General features: G+C 33.2%; 3 protein-coding genes across 4 annotated transcripts; 2 read left to right on the forward strand and 1 right to left on the reverse strand.

The window, feature by feature from the left end:
* Positions 1–130: 130 nt before the first annotated feature.
* Positions 131–3,490, reverse strand: LOC106615687 (uncharacterized). Of its 2 annotated transcripts, none has more exons than XM_070110465.1 (3): positions 2,717–2,939; positions 753–876; positions 131–651 (listed from the first exon to the last, which is right to left on the reverse strand). In XM_070110465.1, exons 1-3 carry the CDS (start codon positions 2,786–2,788, stop codon positions 434–436), a joined length of 414 nt encoding a protein of 137 aa, XP_069966566.1. In that variant the 5' UTR covers positions 2,789–2,939; the 3' UTR covers positions 131–433. The 2 variants fall into 2 exon arrangements, with proteins under 2 accessions (XP_069966566.1, XP_014087478.1); XM_014232003.3 differs by lacking the exon at positions 2,717–2,939 and adding an exon at positions 3,239–3,490 and having other exon boundaries at positions 139–651.
* Positions 3,491–6,894: 3,404 nt separating this feature from the next.
* On the forward strand, positions 6,895–9,177 carry LOC106615679 (microsomal glutathione S-transferase 1). Its single transcript, XM_014231996.3, has 3 exons — positions 6,895–7,213; positions 8,567–8,646; positions 8,710–9,177. The coding sequence occupies exons 1-3, from the start codon at positions 7,079–7,081 to the stop codon at positions 8,951–8,953; spliced, it is 459 nt and encodes a 152-aa protein (XP_014087471.1). The 5' UTR covers positions 6,895–7,078; the 3' UTR covers positions 8,954–9,177.
* Positions 9,178–10,886: 1,709 nt separating this feature from the next.
* On the forward strand, positions 10,887–12,967 carry LOC106615676 (Microsomal glutathione S-transferase-like). The gene is made up of 3 exons (XM_014231992.3): positions 10,887–11,135; positions 12,374–12,453; positions 12,535–12,967. Exons 1-3 carry the CDS (start codon positions 11,007–11,009, stop codon positions 12,776–12,778), a joined length of 453 nt encoding a protein of 150 aa, XP_014087467.1. The 5' UTR covers positions 10,887–11,006; the 3' UTR covers positions 12,779–12,967.
* The last annotated feature ends 1,510 nt before the right edge of the window (positions 12,968–14,477 follow it).

Here is a 14,477-nt window from a genome sequence, read left to right on the forward strand (position 1 = left end):
TTGTCTGCTTAGTGAAAATCTAAAAAGCAAGCAACACCACGAAAGCATTAAGAATTCCTTGACTCATGTAATAAAAAAAGAATGTATTAAAATACATAAATACTAATATATGTACATATTTACTAGTATATATGTAAGCGGGTATGTGATTTAATGGCACAAAAATTTAAATTTTATTTGACATGAAAAATGTTACGCCAAAAAGCATCTAAATAAACAACAACAAAGTCGTTAAAAAATGGCAGAAAAACTATAAAAACTAGAGCTAAAAATAAAACTGTTGTAATGAAAAATGTATTTATATGTTTGTATGTTGGTTTGTATGCGCTTTATGACTTAAAAAACTCTATAAAATTCTGGCAATTCCGGAAACGCATCATCGTAATCCTCCTCCACCGGCTCCCGTCCACCGACCGCCGTTTGTGTTTCGCTCTCATTTGTCACGAAAGGTAAAAATCGCATCGAAGCCAAACAACACCCCATTCACAATGGCCAGCGATGCCTTAATGAGCGCCAAATCGCGTGTGCGTGTGCGAAATGAAAACTCCCATGCCTCGATTATGAACACACCCGAGGCGATGAACAGTCCACAGCCGAGCACGCTGTAGAATATGTCGATGCGTCTGTGGATGGGCGCACGCATTAGGACACCTGTTGACAAATTTATATAAAAATTTAATTTAATTATGTTTTTACTTTTTTTTTTTAATTTCGAATTGGAGACACTTTATATAGTGTGTCTGTGTACGCACCTGCGAAAATACCCACAACGACAATTATGTAGCCGGAAAAGGTGCCCGTCGCTACGAATGAGGTCAGTATGTCGCGGTCGTCGAAACTGTAGAAATGCAATGCCAGGCAGGCGGCGGAAAATCCCTACAAGAAATGGGTCATGCGGTTGTTGTGTAAGTAAAATGTTGAAAAACACTGCTTGTAACTATAAATAACGGTAGATTGTGTGCTTTCATTTTGCATATTAAGTTTCAGCGTTAATTAATGAGAGGTGTGCCTTGTGGGATTAGCCGAGGGTTGGGTTTGGGTAAACAAACTTTTCTCTTGATTTATTAATTGGGGATGACACAAAAACTGATAGGCTTTGTTGATATTTTTTTTATGCGGTGCGTTCTATTTAAGCATATTTCGAAAGTTCTGCCGTCTTTTTATAAAAATACTTTATTTATAATATCTGAAAGCCCTTTACAGCACAGATTTATAACGGGATTCGTCATAGGATCTCAAGACTAGTATCATATCAGATATTAAGAAGATATTTCGAAGATCACAAGACCATATATAATATATTATAAGATCTTAAGGGATCTCTATCTCCAAAACTGACAACTCTCTTTCATAAGAATTTAAGCCGACGAAGTATTCTTCACATTATAGCAACAGCTTTCCGAAGTTTTAAATGGTGATGATATATTTAAATTTCAGAAAATATGGAACTACTTGCTCTGCTTAGTGTGGGATTCAGTTTATAACCTTTTTAAAGACTTTTCAATGAGCTCAAGCATTTTCGACCTATGTATCATTACTGATAAGATAAAGCACATCCATGAGATGATTGAGTACTATATTAATTATTGATATTTTGTCACCTCCACATATTCAATCAGGCTTGTGTATTCTCGCAAACGAGTTCTCATACCATATGTTTCATCATTTATCTCTTGCAACCGGCCAGGACTCTCTGAACTCCTAATCCTATGATGAGTTTGGAATAAGAACTATTCCATATGGTTTAGCTGTTTTTTATGTTCGTGCATAGTTTGATCTCCATATGTCAAATAGTGCGTTGTTTCTTTACGACGAACAAAGTTTATCTAACGATTTTACCATAGAAAAAATTAAACAACGAATTTCCTTGAAATGTTGTGTTTCCAATGGACTCACGGCTACAAAAACGCTAAAAATGTTGCACAAGTATTTTGCGGAGTCTACTTTACCACGAACACAAGTGGCACAAATCATTTAGTAAAGATCTTGAAACCTCTACCACGTACAAGTCGTCCGTCCACCTCTGTTAATGATGATAACATCGGAAGAATTAAAGAAACAGTCTTGTATATTTAATGGATCGACTCAACACAAATTAGTTAATGTTTTGGGTATGAACGTATTAAATCTAGACTCGTACCAAAAGACCTGAATTTTTTTGCCAAAACGTCGTCGAGCAGAGGTTGCAAAAGAAATACTTGACTACGTAGCTGAGAACCGTACATTCATCAAATGCCTCATTACTGGCGAGAAGACTTGGGTTCATGAATATAACGTCAAAACTGTTCAACAACCTGACGAATGGCCCACCAAAAATGAGTCGAAATCGAAAAAACCAAAAGTCTCTAAAGGCACTGAAGGTCATCAAAGCCGAGGCTTATAATAAATGTTGGTATGCTTATATTGGCACAGGAGCCTAATTTATAGGCGATAATAAAGCTTCATATGAATTTATGTGATTGTATTTTAATTTTTCTATCCGGGCCAAATTTGATGGTATATTCGGCCAGGAAATTTTAAAAAGTCCGGTTTTTTAATTTTTGCCGTCTGAAATTCAAAATCCCAAAAGTATTTATGCTCGTTGACCAATTTAAGGCCTATGGGCTTGTTCTGTTTATGGAAAGGTTTTTCTACCAGGAACTTTTCCGTTATTTTGTATTATTTAATCTATGTAATGGATTTTTCATTCCCTTGCGGTAGCTGCAAGGACCTTTACCAGCATCCCGTTAGAAAGTTGTGATGAGCTCTTAAAATCAGAATTGGGAACCAATTCCACAGGCGAAGTCATATAGTATGATCCCTTTAATTGAATTACATCTTCGCAGTTTGTTCTTCAAAGTAATGTTGAAAGTCTCCAGTGATTTAACTCTTTAAGATATCCATTCTGAATCCCTCTAAAAATTTGAGCGAATATCTTGATTTTATAAATCAGGAACTTGGCTTGTAGGGATATTAAGTTTTTACTGCGGAAACTGAGAGCCTATTAGAATATTCACTTAGATGTTTTCTGGAACATAAAATGCATTATGCATTGATCTAGCACTTTCAATTTAGTTTCATATTCTGTTCATAAATTTTCTGTTTCTAAAGCAGTATCGGAATTACGAAAAATTTAATTTAAGCAACACCACGGAGCGTTCCAGAAGCAAACTCAGTCCTTTAACACTTGGATACTTATTATACTTAATTTTTATATATATGTAATGTTTATATAGTTTTATATAACTATATGTATTACCAATTCCATAAATTTAACAGCACTCAAACGAGGTTTACGCTCGTTATGTGACATTTTTTTCGTTACGGACCACTACCTTAGGGTTCTATTGCTAAAAACGCAAGCTACTACTATCTTTTTTGTCAAAACCAATCTGCTAATTCTGCAGTTCACATATCCTTTTACACCATTCGCTAATAAACCGAACTCGACGAGAGAAACGAAACGAGCGTATCCAAGGTAAAAAGTGAACTGATGAGAGCCGTAGCTGTAAAACGAGGTACCCAAAAGTCATTTGGCGTTACACATAATCGACAGATTGGCAAACTACAATTGGAAATGTATGGAATTATGCTCGAAACATTCCATTCATTTATTTATCTGCGTCGGCAACACAAAACTATTATTTTTAATATTTACAACGACTATATTGAGGCAATGGAAAAAACGAAGCAAGCAGTCGATGGACCAATGATGATAGTGACCAGCATTAATTAATTACACTTTAGGAAGGAAATACGCTTTTCATATGAGTGCTTAGTGGATCGAGGCAACCGCATATGGCTTTCGATGGAATAGGTTGATGGGTTGAGTGGAAGCGCTGTTAGAATGAAAACAAAGCGATAAGCAGAGAAGAAGTAGCACATTTTAGGGGGCCGTTGCAAGCAGAAAAGAGCACACGAAGGTACTTGAAATCAGCAAAAAAAAAAAACGAAATTGGTTTGGAATATGAGTGGCAGACAGCGCGTCTCAAGCACAGAAGAGGAGAAGCGTCGCAGATCAAAACAAAATAAAGACGAAATAATTATTTATGTTTTCCCAACGTGATTGCCACACTTTAATGTAGAAAACAATTCCATGATTAAGTAGCTAAGAACAATTATGCCTAAATGCAAAAGATTTCGAAATTAGGCGAAAAAAAGTAGTCTTAAGTGATCATTGCTCATTGCAGAGACTAATTTGCTCTAAAATGCCAATTTCATGGCACATTTTTCAAATATATACAAACATACACACACGCATCTGTGGCACAATTATTTAGCGTATTTCTTTTTGTTTATAATTTGTGTCAACTTTTGTTGTGCCGCTAATAGCTGTGCGTACCTTCGGAATCCAGCGTAGACACATGGCTCACTAGGTGACTTGTATGTGACTTCCATGTGAATGCGCTAATTTATTGTTCTGTAATTTGTTTACGCAGCGCAAATGATGTGATTCAAAATCCCAAACAGAACACGTATTGTAAATAGCACTTTATTGCATTGTGTGTATGTAAGTACGTGTATTTAAAAAGGTAATGAGTCAGTTATTCGTCATATGAACACGAATTAGGACTTTGCTCGAAGTGTAGGAGAATAAGGACCGTGATGTGAGCTAATTATGACATAAGCAAACAAAATTAGGTTAAATAATTGAGGGTAGGTCTGAGTGCGAATGGAATCGAGTATTCAATAACTGACTTACATATATGAAAGAAGTAGTTAGTATATTTTTATATCCCCTTATGTAAGAGATGGATGGTGTTTCAACAAATCTTATTAACAATGTATTTGTATCTTATCTTACTTTATGACATTTTTTTTATTCCTTTTTTAAATATGAACAGGTGTCATAACTTAGGTTCTTACATACATATGTATGTTTATAAATACATTATAAGAATAACAACTTGATCCCTCAAATAAAGGGTTGAGCGAAAACTGGATTTTGTGCTATCTAAACGATGATAAAAGCACCATATAAATGCCGAAAATTGTTCATACTTTGCTACTCAAAGCCTTAACTTTTTACAACTTCTTATGAGAAAATTAGTCTACCGGTATAAAAAAATTGCTCCACAATCGTTGGGTATATCATCCTAAACCTCTGAAGAAAAATCATGAATGGCAATCTACTGAGCCGATTTTAATAAAATATTGTTTCTAAAATTATATTCTTTATCACCTAAATCGGTTCGAGAATAGGCGAAATCGACCTATAACCAGGCAAACTTTCAAATCAACAGCCCTTTGAATACCACCAGCTTCTATGACTTTGCTATAGATAGCACAAGATATCGAAATAAAACTTAGAACTAAAACCAATTGCTCTGACATGTGGGAATAGTGATTCCAAAACAGACAAAATCAAGCCGTACATTCTTCTAGATATACCCGTCTAAATATACTCCGTCCTTCCGATTGACTTTTTACCGTAAATATCGGCGAGTAAGCGTGATTTTTTTTTTTTTTTTTTAAAAATAGCATATTTTTTAACAGAATATGGTAATTAGATGACGCTGAACGCTATAGTTTCTTGTCAGTTAGTGGGAGCTTTTATTATTTTTGTTTTTCTATTGTTAGCTTTTCAGCTCGAGCTTTTCGTTTGTCACCCTTGGCTAGGTATATCTAAGACAAGTCAGGGTGATATCATAAACACAATTGAATCAAGACAAGTGCCGCTATGTTTATATTTACCTTTGTTGTTTTCAGTGTAAGAAGCTTAAAGCTCTTATACAACTTGTAAAGCTACACATATATAAAAATGAAAAAAGCAAATTGAAACTTTCTTTGGTTAGCTAACATGTATAAGAGCGGTAATATGAGGGCAGGTCATGAATTATAAAAAAGCGATAGGTGCGAGCGTGAGCACATTTTTGGCATACGGTAGTATTTTATCGCATACTAACCACTAATTATTCCCTGAAACAGTATAAAATAAATAATTTAAATACACTCCATCATCTCCAATTATTTATAATCAATAGCTAAATATTTCTTCTCACTGAGAGACAGCATGTACTTTTTAATAGGATCCTAAATTTGAACTGTCTAAAAAACTCATTTGGCTTATGGGTTCATCACAAATTGGCTATGAAAATTTAAACTAGTCCTGTTATAGCAGCAATATAATTTATGCGTATGTGGTATGAAGGCTCTTAAAAACTTTGTTATAAAAGCTATACCTTTCTATTAGAACTTTTTATTCATAATATAAATAATCAACAACCTGAGATTTCTAAGTTATACACCGTTAACTTTATGATGAAATAGATACTACTTGTAGATTAGAATCCTTTATTTAATCTCGGTTATTTAGGCTGGTACAAAGATATGAAAAGGAATTTCCCCAATAGAAATAGTACAGGCTCTTAATGGAGCAAATTACATACTATAAATTGTAATTGAAAAATGTTCCAAAAACTCTCAAAAATTACAACAGCACTAGTAGAATCTGATTCTTTCAACAACTACTAAAAGTAGTTCCAAAATTATAACGTTATATTTTGGAAATTTATAGCTCTTAACCAGCGCTTTCGGGGCAATAAAGGACTGAATGAAAATTAACTTCGCAATATTTCTTTCTTTTTGACGAATCAGAGTCTTTATTTAAAAATAACTGGTCCTGTTTCTTACGAATAAATATTGAATCAGTATTTTTTTGAACACTACAATTTTTAGACTCAATGCAATAGTAAATCATGAAAAAGATATTATATACAAATATATGGTCTTTAAACTGCCTTCATTGTAGACACAGTTTCGCTGCGATAATCTAACAAGTTTGTTGACTACTAAGCAATATTTACAAAGCTTCGTTGAAAACTTCGGAAATCTGCACTGCACGAAAACAAGTTTTCCTCTCAATTAAATTTCCCGTTTAAATACTCGAAAACTATGTAACAATTAGTAATCAATCAAACAGCGAACTTTCAGTGCATTCGCGGATTTCAAACGTAAATGTTGATTTTGTGAAGCAATAGGAATTCAAGTTTTATTGATAAGGTGTAATTGAATAATATTTTATACGAACAGCAATATACCTATATAAAATTTACAGAACAGTTTTTCAATAAACATACATACTATTTTGAAATTAAAAATGGCAAAATTAACATTCGAGCTTCTCACACTAGAAAACAATGTCTTCAAAGCTTACCTCTTCTGGTCAGCGATTTTAGTGTTGAAAATGTTATTCATGTCATTGTTGACGGGATTCATGCGTTTTCGAACGATGGTACGTATAAGTGGTATTCAAATTTATATTTTTATATAAAGGGTGTTATTTTAAAAGTTTTGCTTTTATGATATTATATGTTTAAATTTGACTCTGTGACCCTCATTCTATGACAACTTTGACTATCTTATTACATTTAACGCAAACTTTCTCAAATCAAACTGCATTTACACTAACGTTTATTCTGGAACCTACTATGCATATTTTATAATTTCCTTATTAAAATATCTCAACTGTAGCTCATACGCAAGCAAATTACAATAATTATTGAATTATTGTATATACTAATAACATTCATCATTTTTTACTTAGCTATAATGGGTTGTCTCTCACCATTTACATTACCATTTGCGACAAGTTTCAAATTTGCCTACTTTTCTCTCTCTGTCTCTTTCATTTTGCGCCTCTCTTGTGTCGACATGATTACACTTGTCAAATTTGCCTACTTTTCTCTCTCTGTCTCTCTCATTATGCGCCTCTCTGTGTCGACATGATTACACTTGTCGACACGAAATGTATTTATGTAAGCTTTAAGTGATGTGCAATAGAATGTTATTAAGGTGTCTTTATATTATATTTAAATGTTATCAATCTATGTAGGTGGTTGTTTCTAAATGCCGGCCGGCGTAGTCAGATATCTATAGACTGGCAAAGCTTTTTACAAATACATATGTATGTATAGTATATGAGATTTCTTCTTTATATACATATACAAAAGTATTTGAAGTTTCACTAGCGGATTTTACTTTTTATGATTATTGGGCGTTAGGCACGCAAATAAAGATATTGACTTCAAATAGTTCAATAAAGATGTTTTCATCGAATAACTGTACTTTACAATATTTTGTTAAGATCTGATCGGTCTGTTAGTATTTTTGATCAGTTAGATTAGATTAGGATACTTAGACTGGAGATCAATGGAATGAATCAATCCAGTCATCTGATAGTGTTTCAACTTCATAAAACAAACAGTTAAGAAAACAGTGCTAAGATGATACCTTCTCATCATCTTCTAGACATTACTGAAGTTATCCGAGTGTTTGCTGACCCTAGCAACATTTAAGAAGTGACATTAAATCTCGACTGCAGACCTTGAATATTTTAGTTTAAATTAGCGTAAATTAAAAACGATGATCTGCTGACTGACGTCCAAAAGAATACTTGAAGGAACACTTTTTCAATCTATGAAATACAGATGGTGAACATGATAAGCTCGAACACCAAAATAGATCTCTCCAAACAGATTTTCCAGCCCATGTAGTATAAGTGCTTTCATTCTTTGAAAATATAATAGCCGACTTCCGTTCATTTCATTAGAATGCTATTAGTACTATACTCTTAATTTCCTCACAGACTTTCATCAACGAAGAGGATATACTCGACAAACGACTTAAGTTGAAGTATAACGATCCACATGTGGAACGAGCACGTCGGTAAGCAATATAAATACCTATAATTTTTTTGTGAAATTTTCAATTGCCTTAACACTTCCATAGAGCACATCGCAACGATCTGGAGAACATTCTGCCGTTTTTCACTATTGGCCTCTTGTATGTGCTGCTAGATCCAAATACTACTTTGGCTATCAATTTGTTTCGAGCCGTGGGCATCTCACGCATTTTACATACGTGCGTCTACGCCATTGCTCCAATGCCACAACCGAGTCGAGTCTTAGCATTTCTTGTTACCGTCTTTGCCACCACTTATATGGCTTATGAGGTGGCTCGAGAAGTGTATTAAAAATGTTAATGAGTAGAAGAACACTCTAGAGTTCGAAACTTATTCTTAAGAGTAAGGTTTAGTCATATAAAATTATGTCTTTATGTATTTCTTATGCTTATGAAGATTAGATAAGTCGATTGTATATAAAATATTAATATTATGTGTAGGGAACACAATCATTTATAAGCTAAGATTTTTTTTAAAAGAGGTACAGTTTTAATAAAATTTATATAAAAATTAAATTGTATTTTTGAAACTGAACTTCTATAGACACGGCATTATAACCAATGGAATGCAACGAAGCTTCAACACGTTAACAGTACCATGAAATTAAGAGCGGAACCGATTGGAAAATATTTTCGAATAAAAGCTACCATTTGCTTGAATGATAAATATAAATTTGATCAGATGATATCAAATTTTATTCGGTCCATTTAAACTGTGGGTGTAAACTTAATCTATAATTTTTTTTTTTTTTTATTATTATTTTAATTTTTATCAAAATATTTTTAAATGTGAATTTTGATCTCCATATTTCAATTAGTGTGTGTTTGACTGCGATACGCGAAAAGTTTGTTTGGCGATTTTTACCATGGAAAGAAATTTTCAACACATGTTAGTTAATGTTTTGGGTATGAACGTGTCAATTCTAGACTTGTACCAAACGACCTGAATTATTTTGCAAAAATTACGTAGAGTAAAGATTGCAAAAGAAGTGTTTGACAACGCGGCGGAAAACTCTATGTTCACTAAACGCGTTATTACCGGTGATAAGACGTGAGTTTATGAACCTGGCATTGAATCTACCGAATGGCACCACCAACCAAAACCCGAGGCTTATATAACTAACAAGCGTTTTTTTCAGTCCTGGTCTAATTCGATCAGATTGTATATAAGTAAAAAATATGAACTTAGAAACATAACAAACAGGCTTAAAAATCTTATATTGAAAAAAACAAAAACAGTTTCAGAGTTGCCACCTTGTGAGGAACCTTTAATGTACACAAAAATATTTTCTATGGGGCCAGCAAGAGGCCTGTATTTACAGAGCATACAGGGAATTTTCTTATACATCCTACGTATGCTCTAACAAACTTCTGCCACCAAGTATAAATTCAACGCTAATCTCAATTTATTGTTGTTAGAGATGGCTATCTATATATATATATACTTGTAGATTATTTATTAGAAACTACATATGTACTTACATATTTATGTGTGGTATAAAAATCACAAGTACTCATATAACGGGTGATCCAAATAGAGTTACTTTTTAATGGACAGATTACACGTGAGTCGTGCCAAGCTGTCATGTTATTTTTGTTTATTATTGTTTGGCATTTTATCATTGGAAGATACGAAGAAGATTAGAAGATTACGCCTGAACAACGTTTACAAATCGTTCAACTTTATTACAAAAATTCACGTACTGTAAAGAATGTGTTTCGCGCGCTTCGCTCAACTTATGAGAGAAACCTAAAGAGATTCAAGTGCTGCCATTTCATCCAGAAAAAAACACGGTTTGGTGTGAGATGTGGTCAATTATATTCCTGTGGGAATATGTAAATTCTAAAGGGATTGTCCGCATACCGCTTCAATTCAGACCTTGGAGCAAAATATCACGCGTGTCATTTGCCAGTTATCTGTCGAAATGCTCGAACGAATCATCGCAAATTGGACTCAACGGATGGACCATCTGGGTCGTAGTCGCGGCTAACATTTGAAATAGATAATCTTCAAAAAATAAATGCCAAATAATGTTTTTTCGAATGATAATAAACATTCCTCTTTATATACAAATTTTCTGTGTTTTTTTTTCTTTGAAAAATTAGCGAATCTCAAAATGGATCATCCTATATAATGACTAGACAAAAATGACGCTGAGAACTTGTATGCATAAATATGTTATCAAAAGCTCACTGGAGATTCAGCAAGTCAACGACAAATTTGTTCAGAGTCAACTTAAAAATAGTTGGTCAATTGATTTGCACGGCAATAGATCAGTAAATTTTATCAGTTGTAAGGATTTTTATACTTTTCTAGAAACATAAAGAAGTTTAGTTAAAGTAAAATGGCGGCGAAAGATTTGATTTCGTTTGATAATGAAGTATTCAGTGTCTATGTCTTCTGGTCTGCAGTTTTGGTTGTAAAACTCTTGTTCATGTCACTGCTGACGGCTATTCAACGCTTCCGGACAAGGGTAAACCAGTGAAAATATTACAAAAAATATTCATGTTTTTTGCTAAAGGTTTACGTTTATTTCTGTTATATATCTCACATACCTACATATAACAGAAAGCGACATAAGTCTTAACATGGACATGAATATTCATTAACTTGATAGTAATAGTGCGCCGTCATCTCGGTTAGAAATCGACGAGGTTAAAGTCGAATTTAAGCAATTGACAATTTTTCTGTCATATTTGCTAACGAAGAGGCTTAATCTAATAGCTAATGTTAGTGTTACGTTAATAATAACTCACTTATACGTTTTTATGATCCATTAAGACTTTTTCTGTGTGTTTACAAAAGTAATAAACATAAATAGGTGTGGATGTAAGTACTATACATTCGTACATATATATTGTATACAAGAATTTGCACTTGTTAAGTCAAAAAATGCATTTATGTATTGTAATATTTAACACGCTCTCTCATTTAATACTGTTAGACTTTGAATGCTTTCTTACAAGTAGATTTACAAACAAACAATATATAATATAATAGAAAAAGTCAGTCCAAACACAAATAATTAACAGTAACAGGGTTTTCACTTAGAATTGCCAATTTTTATATACCAAAATTAGATTTAAAAAGGTTAAAAAAACTAGAATTGTTTTAAAAAAATATTTCTTTAGAAAAAATTATTATTTCAACAAAAAGTTTCAATTAATAGTTATTTTAACCTTAGTTTTATACTGAGAAATTATCAATTCATAAAAATTTAATTTTGTTTTAATATTTTTCTTATGCTCGTGTGTAATATCTTCTGTAAATCCTTTTATAATATGACGTTTCATTGACTTTAAAATTTTAATATGGATCATTTCATCTGCTATTTAATCATTTGACAACGCTCCTAAATGTAGGCTACATTGCCAATTCATTTAAATCATCCATTAAAACGCCTATTTTATTAAGCAGAAAACGAAAGACCAAACGAATCGTCTATTACAAAGAGAGTTGAGTGAAGAAGAGAGAAAAATATAGTGTATTTTAATGGAGAACGTCAATGACGATTATAATAATTATAATACGGCTATTGAAAATTAAGTATTATAAAATATGTTTATACTTAGCAATTTAAATCGCTTAGCACGGAAATATTTTTGACTGTAGACTATTGCTAATATAAGAAACTAGATATTCTCAAAACCAATATTGAAGTAAACACTTTGGAACATTCACTGAGCCCTACACACATTTGTATCTTTACAGACCTTCGCCAATCCTGAGGATTTGATTGACAAACGTCTTAAAGTGAAATTCGATAATCCCGATGTTGAACGCGTGCGCAGGTATGTAAATTAATGCATTTGTCAACCTTAACATACAATACATATAAGCCATAATTCTCTTTTGTATCCTTTGACCTTTAGAGCTCATCGCAATGATCTAGAAAACATTTTGCCTTTCTTTGTGATTGGTTTCCTCTACGTGCTGATCGACCCAACTCCTGCTCTGGCCGTCAATCTCTTCCGCGCTGTGGGTATTGCGCGCATTGTCCATACAATTGTCTATGCTGTTGTTGTTGTACCACAACCCAGTCGCGCATTGGCATTCTTCGTTGCTTTGGGTGCAACAGTTTACATGGCCATCCAGGTAGTGATTGCCACCTTGTAAAAATGCTTAGTGTATGCTAAGCGATGATTTTCACTTTCAAGAGTGATTTTTGTTATTGGTATAGTAATTTAATTAGGAACTTTGTACAATAATTTTTTTTAGATAAAAAAATTGTGAAATACTTTTTTCAAATTAATAAAAAATAGTATACATTTTGTATGAAATGTGTATATAAATAAATATACAATATATGACAGTTAAAAGAATTTATTTGCCAAATGTGGCATCTTCAGCATATATTTGAAAATGTGTGGGAACTCTAAGTATATATATATATATATACACATAGGTATATGAAACCGGCTTGCTTGCAAATGTAGCTTGTAAAATTTTCGTCTATAGATTTTATGCTAAAAATACTACTCAACTATATGTATATTCAGTATCGGGTCAACTAGCGGTTGGAAAATTATTATATTCGAAGTAAAGATTTTTAATTTAGAGCTGGGATAAGACACCCACCTGTACAAAGTATATTAAGTTTGCCACGAAGGAAACATCGGTCTGTCTGACTGCTTGTATATACTCGAACTAGTCCCTCAGTTTTTGTGATATCAATCTGCAAATTCGCACACGTTCTTTTCTCCCTAAGTAGCTGCTAATTTGTCGAAATCATCGCTGTAGGACCAATAAGGGTAAGGACCAAGTCCTTGTATAGAAAACTATTTGATTTGATGAATTATCATCACAAAATTTGGCATGGATTATTGGTCAAGACAACTGTATGTTATAATCTCCAAAAATATTGTTCCGATCGGATCACTATAACATATAGCTACCGTACAAAATGACGGATCAAATCCAAGATAAAGTCAAAGTTAATATTTTTTCTTGTTTTATTAAAATGAAGTATCCACCGATACCTTTGGTATAACGTCAACTGGCAGAGCGGAGATTCTAGTTGAATGAGTTATGGTTTGATTTAGACTACTTTTTGGATCAGAACTCCCACATTTGCCTTTACGTGCTAAATTATATTTCGATATCCTTGTTAGTGCTTACGATATATGTATGTATATTGCAATAGCAAATATGCTGATGACATTCGATGAAGGCAAGCAACTCAAAAACAATCTGGTCTTGCCTGAACCCCTAGCTTTTCTAGACCTAATATTGCTTTAACTATTTAAATACTACAATTTGCAAACAAAAGCAGTTCATTTCGACGAGCAAGACTTTTATATTTCGAATCGGTTATGACCATAAGCTCACACTTTCATTCGGTTGTGATTTGTGTACATTTTGTTAAATAATGACTTTTAAAATCGAAACTGTCGATAGGCTGATCTAATCAAACAAATTTGAATATTTTGAAAAAGTTTACCTAATATAACGGCTTTTCAAGCCAGGCAAAACTGTTTTAATAACATTAAGGTTCTCAATATTGAAAGTTATGTTTAATTTTTTAAAATTCTTGCTTTCTATCAATTTCTTAGTGGGGCGTTGCTCTGTACTGCTCCAATAACGTATTGCATACTCTCTTATACCAGTGTTTTAATACTCGCACAAAACTCTTTTACAGATATGTGCTCACATCTATGTACATATTTTTTGCTTTCAAAAGTAAAAAATCGCACATAGTCTCCACACTTGAACTTCTCTCTCCGACACACGTGAACATTCTCCACTGTACTGACAACAATTTTACTCCTGTTGCCTTCAAAGAAACCAGCTCACTATGTTATTGTCACGCATCGTA

The sequence above is a fragment of the Bactrocera oleae genome, chromosome 5 (genome assembly GCF_042242935.1).
Source record: "Bactrocera oleae isolate idBacOlea1 chromosome 5, idBacOlea1, whole genome shotgun sequence".
In the NCBI taxonomy this organism is placed as follows: domain Eukaryota; kingdom Metazoa; phylum Arthropoda; class Insecta; order Diptera; family Tephritidae; genus Bactrocera; species Bactrocera oleae.